We start from the raw sequence: 17,804 nt of genomic DNA, 5'->3' as shown, positions 1-17,804 counted from the left end.
TCATTTCTTATTTTAAAATAACAACACAATGAATATGTTTTTGTTAAATTTAACTTCATTTTCCAAAATAAAACCAACCAAAAAAATGTAGTGAGAAAACTGGCATTACTTTACATGTTTACAAATTTCTTTACTACATGGCCTAATGGAAGCCAACTACTTCTGTGTGCAATCTGCTGTGATATGCTGTCTGGGTTGAAGTATATAAAGAAAACCTGGCCTCTGGACACAAATAACATGTCATTGGAAAACAGAGCAGCAGCCTTTCAGGCCACTGTGGATGTTCTCAGACATAAGAGCAAAATTCAACATGTTATAATTACAGATTAATTACAACATGGAGTCTGAAACCCTATCAGTGAGCTTTTGGCACTGTTACAGTGAAATCCATTAGAATGGATCTTGTCACCATGCATGATTTTGTGAACACTGTGTGTTGGTCGTTCTCCCCTCCCTGTCGGTTCTTCTCAACCTGAGTAATTTTCTTAGGGCTTCCTGCCTCAACTGGCTGCAGTGGTGGCAAGGGGAGTCACTAGAGACAGAGGACACAGGACTCTCTCTCTGGATGTTCCTTTCTCTCTCAGGGATCTGCTTATAACACACTGGGAAAAGGTGGACAGTTGAGGATGGAAGAGAGAAATATAAAACTGTCCCAAATCGGAACAGACCATGTTATGAACTTCTTGCCACTTCCGAGGCAAAAAGACAAATGTGTATTGATTCGGATGTTGAGGGAGGGGACACAAATTAATAATAATAATATAAACAAAATATAAACAAAAATAATAATGGACTGAATCCTTAATTTAATAAATTTAAAAATTGTTTTAACTTTTAAAAATTCAAACATATGAAGAAGTTGAAAAATAATTACACATTTTTTCCAAGGAACTAAGCTGTGAAGGGAGAGGAGAATGGCAAAAGAAAGGAAGGATTTCTGTTTTCTTTTTTCAGATGGCAGAGACACAGGTATATTTATAGACAATAGCCAAGGAAAAAGGTTGAGAGATGATACGGTATCTAGCCTTCCGATCAATTTTCCAGTGGTTTGCTGAAGGCAGCTAGGTAAGCCCTGAGGTAGTCCAAATCCTCAGGCCAATCATCACTGGCCATGAGCAGCCTCTTCAGTTTCTCTCTACGTACTTTAGAAACACTATCTGGTGTACACAGGATGATATGAAAAGGCACCACTTCAAATAATTCTCAAACTATAAAAATGAATTTCATCCATTCGTTTCAATACCTGAGCACAAGTAAGTGTTAGGCACTTGCTCAAGGGTAGGAAAAAGCAGAGAGCAGAAGAGAGGATTCCTGCCCTCATGCAGCAACTTTCTAGTGGGAAGAAGAGGTGTGACCAAGTATATACTGGAGGCTATACACATTGTAACAAAAATAGGTAGGTGGATAGGGAGGCAGGGGGAATACTGGATGATCCAGAAAAACCTGGTGAGAAAGGTGACATTCAAACAGATTCCAGATGGCGAAAAAGCAAGCCACGACTGATGTCCAAGAGCAGAGAGTTTTAAGTAGAAGCACTACTGAAATAGCAAGGAGACCACAGTATGGGGCGCCTCGGTGGCTCAGTGGGTTAAGCCTCTGCCTTTGGCTTAGGTCACGATCTCAGGGTCCAGGGATTGTGCCCCACATCAGGCTCTCTGCTCAGCAGGGAGCCTGCTTCCCCCCGCCGCCGCCCCGCCTGCTGCTCTGCCTGCTTGTGATCTCTGTCTGTCAAATAAATAAATTAAATCTTAAAAAAAAAAAGAACACAGTATGGCCTAACAGGCACTTTCATATTCAGTAGCACAAGACAGCATTCAGTGGTTAGTTAGCATCTGTAGGGTTCAGTGCTTGCATCAAATTATTTAATTAGAACTTCCTCAACAAAAAATAACACATGCAAATTATATAACATAGTGCCTGACAAGAAGGACACTAAAAAGTTACCTATTATTGGTTAATAACGGTTAAGTGTAAAAGCAGAGCTCTTCCACCAAAAGCTGGAGTGGCGGGTCTGAAAGCTAAATTCTTGCCTCGGCCTTTCTGCAGCGCACAGCACTGCTGGACACAGTTCATAGCACACAGAGCCACACAGAAGACCCAGAACTCCCCTTACAGAAGCTGTATGAGCAACAATACCTATCTTACCTTGTCCAAGAGCTGCAATTAATAACTGTGTTCTAAATTATGTTGATCTGTATAGCTAATGAGATCTGCTAAAGCACAATGAAAATTAGAGCAAGTCTGAATAATAAGCATCCCTTTATTTGCTGACGCCATTACAAAAAAACGGATTACATTAGCAACAAAAAAGTGTTTTCTTGAATTGAAGTCAGAGGCAGTTACTCTCCCCCCCAAAATGTTAAGTAAAACAGTGTACAACATCAGTATTAAAATGTTAAATTTTATATTGTCTTTACCACTTTTGATCTTCTGAACAATTTTATTGAGCAAAATAAGATAAAAGATTACATGTTTATTTTATTTTCAGGAATGTAAAGGTCTAATTATTCAAACAGTTTTTTATTATAAAACTAAACTCTGAAGGTGTCTACAGAGTTGGCTTTTTTTTTCTCTCTTTAAATCAGTAGTCTAACAAGGATTAGAAAAGACAAAACTCTGTTCAGTGTTTCTGACAAAGTAGAAAGGGTGAAAACATAAATAAGGCTTTAATTTGGCAAAATATAATACAATGCCTTCTGTTATCCTTGAATGAACAGTTTCCCAGTTACTTCACTCTGTAAAAGATCAGAAAGAAAGAAATTCATTTTAAAAGAAGAAATAAAAGGCAATCAGAAGACATTTGTCAAACACCAAACATACATATTCTATTTGATCCAGCATGGCTCTTTCAACTAGGATCAAAGCAATTATACTAATGGTAATCAAAAACAAGAGAGAAATAACAGGAATCAGAAGCTTTTGAGGTGGATTTAAAAATATGAGTGAAAACCTCAGACCAAACAGAGTAATGTGGGGATTTAAAAATACCATTAGAAAATTTAAGAGAACATTTGGGAATCCATTTTTGTTAGTTCTACTCAAGAAAATATAAAGCTAATGAGATGAGTAGCACTGAAATTTACAACTCTCCCCCATGAATAAAAGTTTCAGACAGAAATTTTCTGAGGTCATGTGAAGCTTTCCAAGTCAGATAAAATGACTGTAAGAAATTAAACCTCAAAAGTCATTAGAGAGACTAAAAAGACTTAACCAAATCCAACATATAAATCCTGGTTTGGGAAAAATAGCTAAAAAGATACTTGCAGTATAAATGGGGAACTTGAACACGGGTTTAATAATGGATAATTTTATGTAACTACTTGTTTTGTTTGGATGTGATAGTGGTACAATGCCTTTATCACAGAATGCTTTTGTTCTTCAAAGATGCATACCAAGTGCTTAGAGATAAACTGTCACATCTGAAAGGTACTTTCAAACAGTTTGACATTAACTAAATACGTATATACATGGAAAGAAATGAAGCAGGTAGAGGATGTATGAGTGTTGCACTATTCTTTCAGCTTTACTTTATGTGTGAACTTTTTCAAAATAAAAAGTCAGGGAAAAAGAATGAGAAAGCAAAAAAGTGAAGTTATCACTGGCTATTATGTTCTCCATTAAAAACAAGATTAACACTGGATCAGAAAGTCTACATAGGCCACAGGTACAGGACACTTTAAGTGCTATGTAAACACACCACAGAAAATGAAAATGAAAATCAGTGATAGCCAAGTGTAAAGTATAGAAATAAAAGCTACTTTTTAATCTGGAACACTAATCGTTATACACCTTATACACCTTAACACCACTATAAAAGAACATCTTTCAGAAACAAGAGACAACTACATCATAAAATCTATTTGTCACACAGAACAGGGAGAGCACATACATATAAAACACATACACAAAACATCACCTCAATTTTTTCTGGGTAACACTAAGAGTCTCTCCAACTCACTATTGCCAAACAAAATACTTTAGAAAAAAGTCAGAACTGACAACATAAACTGTACGATGCTGGCAACAAAGGATTAGACAGAATGAGGAGGGAAAAAAGCATCAAGAAAAAGAGGTCAGGGCACAGAATGCCTGAATTACAGAAGAAAAGTACTGACTAAGAGCATAGGCACTGGGCAGAGATCATCTCAATTTAAATCCCAGCTCACCTAGCCATTAACTGCATGACCTTGGGCAAATTATAGAACCTCTGAGGGTCGGCTGCAGAATGGCAATTAAAAAAAATAATAATAATAACACCTACCTACCCAGTGCCCTGGGTTGCTGTGAAGACTAAGCAAAGTCAGAAGCCTCTCAAGCTTAGAGTGATACTCATGAAGTGACTGCTGTTAAAAATCAACCTCCTCCCTCCACAGGATTCCGTAAACGGGACCCGAGTGTTATGGTCTGAGTGTCTGTGCCTACCCCCAAAATTTATATATTGAAATTCTAATCCTCCAGTGTAATGGCATTTGGAAGTGGGGCCTTTGGATGACTCCACCATCATGAATGGGATTAGTGTCCTTCTGAAAGGGACCCCAGACAGCTCTCTTGACCCTTCTGCCATGCATGGACTGTCAGAAATAAATGTTATTTAAGCCACTCAGTCTATGCAATTTTTGTTATAGCAGCCCAAACAGACTAAGACACTGGAGTAATGAAATCTTCTGATATGGTCAGACATATAGTTTAACACTTAGAAGACAAGCAAATATGAAAGAGACATAAGGAAAAATAGATATCTGGGAACAACAACAACAAAAAGCATACTATAAAGTACTAGTGTTGCTAGTCCAAAGCTTAAAAAAAAAAGTATCTTAATTCATACAAAGGAAGGAAAGAGATGAAAATCTTCTATTTTTGGGGTGGAGGGATAGGAGATTAGAAGACTTCCAAAATAAAAGAAAGGTTAAAGTTTTATAAATTAAGGATATAAGATCAATACACATACCCCTACAGCTTAGAGAAATGCTAAGTAATGAATATTAGAATTCAGAAAACTAAATAACTGCATATCGTCATCCCATTTTTGCTTTTTTTTTTTTTAAGATTTTATTTATTTATTTAACAGACAGATCAGATCACAAGTAGGCAGAGAGGCAGGCAGAGAGAGAGGAGGAAGCAGGCTCCCTGCTGAGCGGAGAGCCCAATTCGGGGCTCGATCCCAGGACCCTGGGATCATGACCTGAGCCGAAGGTAGAGGCTTTAACCCACTGAGCCACCCAGGCGCCCCCCATTTTTGCTTTTTAAAGACTGTTTTTCCCTTAACAAATATGATATATACTTGCTGTATATCTTAAAAAGAAGCAAGTTTCCTGATATCAGATATTAACCTATTAGCTACATTTTGATGATTAATAAGCTGTATTTCCAATTTAATCACCACATAGTAGTGGGTTTGTTTTTCTCATCCAATATATGTACTAGTTTTAAAAGAGTTCACAAGAGGGGTGACTGGCTGACTCAGTTGGTTGAATGTCAGACTCCTGATTTCGGCTCAGGTCGTGATCTCAGGGTTGTGAGATGGAACTCTGCATCAGGTTCCACACTGGCCATCCAGCCTGCTTAAGATTCTCACTCTCCCTCTCCCTCTGTCCCTTCCCACCACCCCCTTTTTAAAAGGAAAAAAATAGTTCACAAGAGGTAGAATACACCCAGCAAAAAATGATGGCTGAAGTTAAAAACTGGGTAACAAACATTTAAAGGGTACAAAGAAGGCTGTGGAACCAAGGAAACTGTAGGGAGGGGTTACTACTGCCAATGCCAGGTAGAACCTATAAAAGAAAGAGTTCTCAAGTGCCTTGCAGACCCTTTTCTTCATACAATCCATTCTATCCTTCACACTGCACTGCTGATGCTCAACCATCTTTCCACCTGCCAAATTTGGACTGAGGTTCATTAGCTGACGAAAGAGTTATCACTTAGAGAAGCTGCCTGCCAAACTATAGTTCGGTTTAGCTATGTTGTCAGGATATACATATTTAACAAGTTACTACAATTTCATAAATCAGGAAGAAAAACTCTGAAAATTAAAAGTGTTATACTACCAACAATCAGTAGAAGTCTCAAATTTAATATGAAAATGAACAATGTGGAAACAGGTTCATAAGACTTAGTATGAGCAGACCACGTCTTTGGGAAGAAAAACACTAAAGAACACCTTTGAGACGCTAGAGAGATACTACTGATAAGGTTGAAAGGCACAGGGTAGTAAGTAATCTTACAATTTTTTAGGCTCTCAGAAATGAAGCCCTTTCCTTATCATACCAAGGCCTATGGAATGACTTCAGCCTATTTAGCATATTTTATAACTATTTTTAATCTCTTATACTGGAAATTTACACTTTCAGTATCAAAACGAAGGCCTGTATTAGATCTAGCAATCAGGAAATCACTAATGACCTTAGCAAAAAAGTTTTCATCGGAATGCATTCTAGTGTACACAAGCTGTTAAAGCAAGTAAAGAAGGAGATATTGTGAGAATAGTTTCTTATTTTGAGAATCTGTTAAAACAGTAATGTTAAAAAAATTAGGGTGGTAACTGAAGGAAGTACAAGGTTAAAATAAGACATTAGAGTAGGTTTTCAAGACTGAACAGAAAGAGCATGTGCAGGGAAGAAAATAAGGCTGAAGACATGGGAAAGAGAGTTACCAGCGAAGCAGGAAGCAGATTACTTTCTAATTTGGAGAAGGAAGGTAATGTGGCAGAAGTTTAACTGTAGGCGATGGAGAGGTCAGCTTACCAAGGATAAATGATTAATTAATTTTGCTGACAGGTTAAAAGAATGAGCTACGTTTGTCCACAAAATCTTATGGAGGTAAATGACTTGAATAGCATTTTTTTAAAAGATTTTATTTATTTATTTGACAGACAGAGATCACAAGAAGGCAGACAGGCAGGCAGGCAGAGAGAGGAGGAAGCAGGCTCCCTGCTGAGCAGAGAGCCCGATGCGGGGCTCGATCCCAGGATCATGACCCGAGCAGAAGGCAGAGGCTTTAACCCACTGAGCCACCCAGGCGCCCCCTGAATAGCATTTTAAAGGAGAGTTTATGCTAAGGCAGACCAGAGGATAATCATTCTATAAAAGTGAGATAGAATGCCTCTATAACCAAAATGGTGATACATCCAACTTTTCCAGGACACCTAACCTATCAGGAGGGCAATAAAATTTCATAATATGGTTTAGTTAATGATAGGTTTAAAAGTGAGATTTCTTTGATTACCTTATAAGCAGACTTAAGTAAAAACTCAGTTTCCAATTTAAAGAAATTGTGATGACTTGATTTTCAATTCAGCATTTAATCTCAGTAAAAACATTTAACTTTATTTTACCAAGTCATTAAAAAAAAAAATCACAGATACTTTACCAAAACTAAGATCAGGATAAACTACAGAAGCAGCTGCCCATATTATGCAATGAACAAAACCTACGTAAACAAGTCATAAGAGAGCCTGTTTTATAAGAAGGTCAAAGGAGACAAAAACAAAAGGTTTCCACCCCCTCCAAGCTGTCAGACCAAAACATGGAAGAGATGGAAATAAAACTCTAAGAAAGCTAAAGCTGTTATTTGCAGGGGCTGAAAGAGAGAAAGGGAATATTTCCATGAGGGCAACAGAAGCTCTGGTAGTCCTGGTAAACCCTCACTACAAATACACACATTCTGTCAATTAGCCATAAACAGACAACAGTACTTCAGTTACTCTTACCTAATACCTGGTAGTGTTCTTTCTCCTTTGTGAGCTGTTGGTTTACTGCCTGAAGCAACTGCTGTAACTGTGTGACAGTCTGATTTAGACTTACAGACATCGTCTCCTTCTCAGAAGACTCCTAAAGAGAAGAGGGAAGTGATGAAAAAACTCTAAACATAAGGAAAAGGCATTTGCAACCTAAAGCAGAAAATATTTGTTTTAGATACAAACATGAGAAATCTTGAAAATGACAAAAATTAACAAAAAGCACATACAGAAACAGTGTTTGCTATCTAGTGACACAAATGAGGTTGCACCAAAGAAAGCTATGTTACGGGGTGCCTGCGTGGCTCAGTGGGTTAAGCCTCTGCCTTCAGCTCAGGTCAAGACCTCAGAGTTCTGGGACTGAGCCCCACATAGGACTCTCTGCTCAGCACAAGCCTACTTGTGATCTCTGTCAAATAAATAAATAAATAAAATCTTTAAAAAAAAAAAAAAAAACAGCCTATGTTAAGTCACTAGGCCAACAAAGGTGAAAATCTAGACTCTGATTAGTAGTGGTAAATCCATTTCTCCTTTCAGAAAAAAAATCTGCCAGACACCAAAGGAGAGCACATTCTTAACAGTAAAACTAAGTTCACATATATTGAGCTCTAAGTGCTGGGCAGCACTGTTTTAAGTGCTACGCACTACTCTTACGTGTTTTAGATAGTAACTCATTGATTCCCTTCAAAAATCCTGCAGGTCTGATGCTATTATCATGGCCTTTCACAGATGGGGCAACCAAAGTACATAGAGGCTAAGTAAAGTTGTCCAAAGTCACACTGCTACTAAGTAGCAGGGTCAGGATTCAAGCACAGGCAGTCTAACAAAGCCCACATTCTTCAGCAATATACCATAATACTTCCAACACAAACAGTACAATTAAAGTACTATCTTACACAATTAAAGTACTATCTTACTAAGCTAAAGTGACATTAATAAAAACATTAATTAAAAAAGTCCATTTCAGAGATAGAATATCTGGAAGAAAAGACAACCTTCGGTAAGAATCCAACAAAACTGACAGAGTATATCATTTTTTTTAGTCAGAGACAGATCTCACACATTTTTATTCTTCATGTAATTTACAACAAGGTAATTAGCCTAGAGATCTGGGGTAAAAGAAAATGCATACCATTTCTGGGGAAACATCACTATTCTCAATAACAGTAGTGTCTCCAGCAGCTTTTACTATTTTTGACTGGATGAGATCCAGCGACTGTTGAGCCTGTAAGGAAAGCAATATGGTAGCCTCTAAATACTACAGTGGAGTATTATGAGGGATAAAAGGAGTGATTTTCTTAAGTATTTTGTACAAGACTAAAGTTCATCTCAAAATACAATGGACAGCCAACTACTCTGTTTTTTCCTCCAAAATGAAAACAGTTTCCTCCCTGACCAGATTATAAAAATATATGCTTGTTTTAAAAAGTTCAAGCAAGAGAGAATATGTAAAAAGACATTAAAAGAAGAAATAACCACAGTTGATATTTAGGTTAACATTAGTCTAGATCAAGCATCAGCCAAATCTGGCCACAGCCTGTTTCTGTATAGCTCACAAGCTAAGACTATTTTTTACATTTTTAAGTTTGTGTTAAACACACAAAGAAGGGTATGTGAGAGAAACCATACATGCCCCACAAATTCTAAGTAGTGGCTTTGTTCTGACCCTCTTTTCCAGATCCCTCTTGTATACATATACGCGCCAACAGAAAATTTGGGCAGAAAATTTCATATAAATGGGCTTTTAACATACCTGATATTTTATACTTGCTTGTTTTACAAAGTATTTTGTTAATATTTTATATCAATAAATATTTATGTGCATTTCTAATCAAGTATTGCACAGTATGTCTGGCCTACAGATATGGGGCAGTTCACTGTCTTCTACAGTTGCATTAGCAATCATAAATAACATGGCCCATCCACATCTTTGAGCACCTGTTTAATATCCTTAATACCTGAGAAACGAAACTGCTAGGCTAAACCTGCATGTTTTATATTTTGATCAAGAGGTCAAAAATTAAAATCACCTATCAAACTAAGTCAGATTGCTCATCCTTGACAATGTATCCTGAACCTACGTTTGAGCTCGAGATAAACAACCTGAGTTCACATTTTATCTACTGGTAATAGTAACACCAAAATAATCTGAAGCAATTCTGGATTCCTACACTTATTTTTTCATCATGCTAAATGTACTCTTTGGATTCCTAGACTTTTACATAACAATTAGAAGCTATATCGTACAAAACAAACAAAAATATTTCTTCCAACCTTTAAAAAAGTGACATATTTGTTTTCCTAATGACTCCCACAAATACAATCATAGAGCTAAAGCAGCTCTGATACAAGCATATGTGACTTGCACTATTAAAAATACCTAAAAACAGAATTACAAATAACTTGCCATCCTAATGGAGAATAAGAAATGTAATCTTAAAAAAACAAAAAACAAAAAACCCCTATTTATATATGAGATTAAAGAAAAGTGTATTTCCACAAAGAAATAAATGAAAGGAACAAATTTCTGAAACATCAGAGGTCTACACATTTTGGATCTATAAAAATCAAAAGAAACATACTCTGTAAGCAACTACAAAGAAAATCCCAACAAGACAATATATGGATGTAACCACATTTTTAAAAAAGAGTACCTTCAATTACATTTAAAACTTAATCTGTACTTTATAAAGTAATTACTTATATAAATGTGTTGAAATAATGAAGCAAATTAAGAATAATCGAAAAACAAGTCAGAAAGTTTAGTTCCAAAAATGCAAGAGCTTAAATTTATAAACACATTAATATGAAAAAAAAATCCAGAATTAGCACTATGTTTACTTAAGATTCAAGGCACAACAACATAGCATGGTGATATGGCATCTTTAAGACAAGCAGTGTCTTACCTTGTGCAAGTCACCAGCTACCTTCTGTCTTTCACTTTGTTCAGTTCTAAGCTTTGTGAGTGTTTCATTTAACTGTGTCTTTAACTGTAAAAATAAAGGACCACAATTAACTTAATTTGCATCCTTCTTTGATTGTGCTGAGACCTCTAGAAGAATGAATGAGAAAGAATGGGATCGCTAACAGTTATTATGCACAGTGGATTAGCCAATATGCTGCACCAGATGTATAGAAAAGCTAAGCAGTGGAGGTTCCCATCTGGAAAGCTAAATATAAGAAAAGCTACAGAAACAAAGTAGGGTTCAGAGTAGAAAACTGTAAATGTAAAAATAAAACCATCACATTCCAGTAAAGTGCCTTTTAAAAGTATTACTATTCACTATTCATAAAGTACTTCATTCATATTTAAATTAAAGTAAAAGGCAAGTAGGCCAGAAATTTTACTGATTCGTTTTTTAAGGCCTTATGACCTATAGAGTTAACAGTCAATTGTGTAATATTTTAAAAAACACTGAATGGAAGATTACAAATCCAGTAAAATGAAAACTTCAAAAATTTAAATGTTGACCATCCTTTAAAACATCACTAAAGAAATCGGTGCAAGACCACACGGGCCTAATTATACAATAAGCAATGTCTTAAGATACGCTTCTCAAGAACCAATTTGTCCCAACAGTTATGAAGTTCTATAAACTCTAGTGCCAATATGTAATGCCTCTTCTCATGATAAATGCTCCGATTAAATATGAATGAGGGAAATGGACCACACTGACAACAAATAACTTTCTTATTAAACTCATCAAGTTAATTGATTTTGCCTAACACTGATAGGCATAATATCCATTTCTGGAGATCCAAAAGGGAGAAATATAAGACACTAACCTTTCCAAATGGAGAAAGGATTAATGAGGGACATTCCATTTGGAAATTTTATTTGGGGAACTCTATCTAAAGACCCAAATGCTTCAGGTTTTGCTCTTTCACTTAACTCTAGTTAGTACATCAGAGAATTATTCCCTTGGCTCCTAAACATACAATGTATGTATAAGCAAACAAAATTATTTTATCTTAAAACGTGGCAACAGTCATCCTGAGCAAACAGAACTAAAATAAAGATTATGAATTCAAGGCAAAAATAAGAAACAAGTATCATTTAAAATGGCCCCTTAACAGAAGTAAAGAGGCAAAAATACAACAAGAACATTAGGCTGAATTTGACCATAATCCTATGGGTTTGATGCTACTATTGGGGTCAGCTACCAAGCACCAAAGTTAAAAGTAAAATCTCCAACAATTGTAGTTAAAAATGATTTTTAAAAAACACATTATAAGGTAAGGCTTATGGCTTGCAGCTATGGCATAATCACTGTCCTGATCTGTACAATATATAACAAGCATATGTATAAAACTAGTCACATGTTGCAGTGGGAATGATTCAATTAAATAAAATGAAGAAGATAAGTAAAACCAAAATTTTATTTCAAAAATAAAGAGGGGGACTCTATGTGTACTTTTCAAAGAGCCCTACCTTGAAAACTCATTCCCATAAATCGCTGCCGTAACACAGAAGACCAACCACAACTGAGGGAGTTAAGAAGTTTTCTTTGATACACACAGCAGTACTAAGAAAGTTCCAAACTGGGCAGGACTTGAGGTAAGAAGAAAACTAACTATAATCTTCCCAGAGTTTATTCAGATACTTCCAATTTAGTCACGTGTTGTAATAATTTTTCAGTCATGGAAAGACGATTGTTTGAAACATACAATGAGACAGTAATATTTATGTAACAGCTAAGAAGCAGTGTAAATTTGTAAATCTGCCAGAATCAATGTAAAATTTCCAGAAAATTTAAGAATGGGAATACAGGGTACTCTGTCATTATAAGGCATTTAGCTATCTTTAGTTAACTTTAAATCTACAGTTTTAGAATTGCTATATTCTAAATATTATGTTGATGATAAAGACTTTCACAAGCTTGTTGTTATCTATAATTTGTAGGAAGACCAGTTAAAATAAGAAGCTGGAATTAATTATTGCCCTTGAATGAAGAATATGTATCTTCAACCTTCAATAATCTCCTTCCAGATTAGAGAACAAGACCAGTTAACTATCATTAACTCTAAAAAGAGAATCTTCACAATTCAGCCAATCTTAATCTATTTGTTTCACTTCTTTATTAACAGAAAATAATGCTGTCCAAGAATTAGGTTTTACAAAACATGAATTTTTTTCTGGAAAAAAGAGTTGCAAGCCAAACATGCCATTGTTAGGAGCTAAGAAAGAAGGATCATTTTTAGGAGTCAAGAAAAGAAAGATCAACTTAGGAGTCATCAGAATACAAAGATTATCTTAAACTTACAAAAATGCCAAGCTAAAGATGTTAGCGAGGAGAAAAAGTTTGGATGGTTTCTCCACATGTCAACACAAGTGTTTTCAGAGCCTACTTGATACCCAGTGGAGAACAAGCTTCTTACCAAATTTAGCTCTTCATTCTGTCTTACTGCTTCAGAATATGAATCATCAAGTTTTTTCTGCAATTCAGTCAACAGATCTTTCAGCTGCAATGAAGTTTAGAGTTTAAGATTGATCTCCTTATGATATCCCATGTTTTGTACGCTACTTGGAAGCTCTGCCACAAACAACTTACACTGAAATATTTTATCACTATTACAAACTTAATTTGAGAAGGTCAAAAAATTCTTTAAGTACCTCTCTGACTTCTGTAACATAGGTAGATCGTTCAATTTCTGCCTTCTCTAGTTCCATTTCCAAATGCTCTCGTTCTCTTCTCAGCTAGCAATGCAACAAAGAAGAAAATGTTAACACATTTAAGAATTCCTTTCATGATGTTCCCCCATAACGGAAGTTATGGTACTTACAAATATGACACAATATCATCTCAAACACTACCCAAGATTTTTTTCTTTTTTAAAGATTTTATTTGACAGACACAGTATCATCTCAAACACTACAATATCATCTCAAACACTACCCAAGATTTTTTTCTTTTTTAAAGATTTTATTTATTTGACAGACACAGTATCATCTCAAACACTACAATATCATCTCAAACACTACCCAAGATTTTTTTCTTTTTTAAAGATTTTATTTATTTGACAGACACAGAGGCAGAGAGGCAGGCAGAGAAAGAGGAAGGGAAGCAGGCTCCTCGCCAAACAGAGAGCCCGATGCGGGGCTTGATCCCCGGACCCTGGGATCATGACCTGAGCTGAAGGCAGAGGCTTTAACCCTCTGAGCCACCCAGGCGCCCCTACCCAAGATACTCTTAAAAGCATAACAAATGCATCATTAAAGAAATCTTAAAAAACAGATCTTAAGACAATGCTTAATGCTAAAAATGAGCCCACAGGTTATAAGTCAAGCGATGAAATAACATACATTTTCAGTATCTTTATTTTCTCTTCTTAATCGCTCTAGCTCTTGTTCTGAAGATGTGAATGACAACTGCATCTGAAATGTGAAACAACTATATGACCAAGTAAATCAAGAACACAGAGCTTCTATCTTGGAGAATTTTGATCAGACACTTCAGAGATTTTGAAATGCATCTCATTCTAAAGCCATACTGAATTTTAAAAGACCTTGACAGTGAGAGCATGACATTTAACTTGATTTATATTGTCACCCAAACCTACCCCATTGTCATATTAAGGCCTAGCTAGAAATGCTTATTTTTTTTCCCTAACAACCATCTAATAATTGGCTATATTTAATCCCCAAATGCATTAACATAGAATACCACAGGCAATGCTAAATTCTATACAGGTTGGCCCAGGAAAACAACTGAGCAACAGAGGACACTCTTTACTTTCCCTTTATTGTAATGGATTTTTATTACAGTATAACTGACATACCATATCCTGTTAGTTTCAGGTGTACATTATAGTGATTTGATACTTTCATACATTACAAAATATTCCCCACAGTAAGCCTAGCTACCATTTGTCACCATACAAAGAGGACTACTACAACAGATGACACTCTTTACCACAGCCAAGTAAATGGGAGAAAAATTAGGGCTGTACAAGAATATTCAGGTCACATGAAGCGAAAGACTCAACTTTTTCTTGAAAACTATATCATGGGTCACATATCAACATTGCAAAGCTTGTTCTGAACCCCAAATTCTTTGCCTTATTTTATCACATAGTAGTTCTATAACTTCCAAAGCACTTTACATTCTAGATAACTACCTTTCAGCCACGCTCTGAAACAATAATTCTCAAACTTGGGTGGGCATTAGAATCAGTTGTGGAAGCTCTTTAAAGCACAGCCTGCTATCTCTACAGTTTCAGATTCAGAAAATCTCAGGTGGGGCCCAAGAATGGGCATTTCTAACAAGTTTCTGGCTTACTGATGCTGCTGATCCAGGGCCCACATTCTTGAGAACTACTTGCTCTAAGCTTTTTTAGATACCTGTTTAATAGTCTTCTGTGATTCATCAACCTTAACTTTCCATTTATTTTCTTCTTGCTCCACACTTCTCTGTAGTTTCTGTAAAATTCCCTCCTATGGGCAAGAGCACAGTTGTTTTGAAAAATTCATGTTCTAATGACAAGATAAACTATTTAAGCCACTAAGGAATAAGTTAATTTAAAAATAAAGCCAAAATGTAGATTAAAAATCATTTCCTACTGTTTCTGCTAAGACGGATTTGTATTTTTCACACTCGAGCTGTAACAATGTATGCATTTCATCAGCTTCTTTCAACTTGTGCTCTAGAACCTAGAAAGAATGAAATAAAGAAAACTTCTCTAGTTTTACCAGTTTTGTGTGCTTCAAATTTGTTACAGTATTTAATGGTATATAATGACAAATGGTTTCTAATTGTTTTATAGTGAGACACTACATTTCAACCTTCTTGAGTAGCAATCAAGTTCAAAGACCCTTTTGGTCATTCAGTCTTTACTAATAAAACTCTCTGAGTCTGATTACTATAAAATATATTACACAATTTATAATAGGGTTATCATTCTTTAGCAGGATGATAAAATCAAAGCAGAACCACATGTGAAGTCAAGTCACAACACCTATGCTACACACACATGGAAAAGAGGATTTTATTCATGCCACTTGAGATACAAAAAAATCTTCCAAATTTCAGCTAAGATAAAAACACATCTAGATTCTGAACACTTTTAATGATGTATTTGGGGATACTTTAGCAAATCAGTCAGTTTCTACCTACCTACCTCAACTGATCTTTACTTTTTAAACCCAGGCTAAAAAGAGAGTAAGAGATAGTTAAATATACAGTTTCAGAAATGATTAAGATACAGAGTTAAAGAAACAGCAAACATTAGCTTTGTATACTTATCAAATGCAATGAAGACTTACAGCATTTCTATCAAAATTTATACGAAATGAAATCACCTTCTTACACTTTCTCAAAAGGTCATTATTCTACTCATAATATATACTTATCTTTCTAAGCTCATAAAGACAAAGTCTGATTTACTTCTTTCTTCCATGTCTGGTTACAACACAGATAGTTCATTTCTTGAACTAACCTTAACCTCCTCTGAACCTGAAGTTTCAGCCACACATTCTTTTGCCTTCTTTTCAAATCCACGCAACCATTCACTGTAACTCTAAAAAAGAGAAGTCAAAATAACCAATTTTCAAAAATATCTAAATGAAACAGGTAAAACATTTGAAACAACGAAATTAGATGACCATGAAAAAAACCTATAGACAAACACCACACCTCTGGAAATTTCAAAGAACATAACTGCTGCATAAATTGTACCTAACCCAGTCTTGAAAATAAACACTGAAAATATACCTCTGTATTACCACCAAAATCACATCTTATTTACATTGACCAAGGATATCTGCAACTGAGTTCTGGACTTTTATATAGAGATCTGAGCTCACTTAATTCCAGACTCTACCACTTACTAGTGCCAGAATTAATAGATTCAATCTTTAAAATAGAGAAAAGTGAAAATAAATAAATTTCAAAACTTTTCTCAGGTAAACCCATTCTCAAAAACTAAGTCTTCTGGGTTCATGAATTAATGAAGTTCAACTGAAAATACTTTATTCAGAGGATTTCAAACACTATGAAGGTGCTCCAGGGATTCTGAAAATACTTAGAAATACATACATATAATGAAATGTTTTTAAAATCATAATGAGAAGCAGTAAGAATATATAAACATTTACTTGTTTAAAGTTTTTTTTTTTAAAAGATTTTATTTATTTGACAGAGAGAGAGAGATCACAAGCAGGCAGAGAGGCAGGCAGAGGGGGAGGCGGAAGCAGGCTCCCTGCTGAGCAGAGAGCCCGATGTAGAGTTCAATCCCAGGACCCTTGAGATCATGACCTGAGCCGAAGGCAGAGGCATAACCCACTGAGCCACCCAGGTGCCCCAACATTTACTTGTTTAAAACCAACAAAGGGGGGCACCTGGGTTGCTCAGTTGGTTAAGCAACTGCCTTTGGCTCAGGTCATGATCCTGGAGTCCCGGGATGGAGTCCTGCACCAGGCCCTCTGCTCACCAGGGAGCCGGCTTCTCCCTCTGCCCCTCACCCCTTTCATGCTCTCTCTCTCTCAAATAAATAAAATCTTTAAAAAAAAAACAAAAACAGGGGCGCCTGGGTGGCTCAGTGGGTTAGAGCCTCTACCTTCGGCTCAGGTCATGATCCCAGGGTCCTGGGATCGAGCCCCGCATCGGGTTCTCTGCTCAGCGGGGAGCCTGCTTCCCCCTCTCTCTGTGCCTGCCTCTCTGCCTACTTGTGATCTCTGTCAAATAAATAAATAAAATCTTTAAAAAAAAAACAAAACAAAAACAAAAAAAACAAAAACAAAAAACCAACAAAGGGGCACTTTCGTGGATCAATTAAGCATCTGTCTTCGGCTCAGGTCATGATCCTGGGGTCCTGGGGCTGAGCTCCACATCAGGCTCTCTGCTCAGCAGGGAGTCTGCTTCTCCCTCTCTCCACCCCTACCCCTGCTTGTGCGCTCTCTTGCTATCGCTCTCAAATAAATAAAATCTTTGAAAAATTATAATAAATAAAAACAACAAAAGCTCTATTTGTGCTGATAGATTAGCTAATGCAAAGACAAGGCATATACCTTGGTTTAAGTCATTCTAGATTTTAGAATAAATTATCCTACATTTTTGATGCTCCTTGTCCAAAT

The 17,804-nt window shown here is 36.2% G+C and overlaps 1 protein-coding gene across 4 annotated transcripts in view; it reads right to left on the bottom strand.

The window, feature by feature from the left end:
* Window positions 1–2,242: 2,242 nt before the first annotated feature.
* Window positions 2,243–17,804, bottom strand: part of KTN1 (kinectin 1) — a 108,192-nt gene continuing 92,630 nt past the window's right edge. For 2 of the 4 annotated variants that reach the window (XM_047736088.1, XM_047736090.1), the window contains 10 exons: window positions 16,169–16,249; window positions 15,294–15,383; window positions 15,075–15,167; window positions 14,037–14,108; window positions 13,347–13,430; window positions 13,112–13,195; window positions 10,639–10,722; window positions 8,865–8,957; window positions 7,706–7,826; window positions 2,243–2,735 (listed from right to left, as the gene is read on the bottom strand). In XM_047736088.1, the coding sequence (XP_047592044.1) occupies window positions 2,731–2,735; window positions 7,706–7,826; window positions 8,865–8,957; window positions 10,639–10,722; window positions 13,112–13,195; window positions 13,347–13,430; window positions 14,037–14,108; window positions 15,075–15,167; window positions 15,294–15,383; window positions 16,169–16,249 (807 nt within the window). In that variant the 3' untranslated portion in view covers window positions 2,243–2,730. The remainder of the gene's footprint in view (window positions 2,736–7,705; window positions 7,827–8,864; window positions 8,958–10,638; window positions 10,723–13,111; window positions 13,196–13,346; window positions 13,431–14,036; window positions 14,109–15,074; window positions 15,168–15,293; window positions 15,384–16,168; window positions 16,250–17,804) is intronic. The other 2 variants (XM_047736089.1, XM_047736091.1) reach the window with 1 other exon arrangement.

Source organism: Lutra lutra, chromosome 7, assembly GCF_902655055.1.
Source record: "Lutra lutra chromosome 7, mLutLut1.2, whole genome shotgun sequence".
Lineage (NCBI taxonomy): Eukaryota > Metazoa > Chordata > Mammalia > Carnivora > Mustelidae > Lutra > Lutra lutra.
The sequence above is the reverse complement of the archived record's forward strand: the minus strand, read 5'-3'. Positions and strand labels throughout refer to the sequence as shown.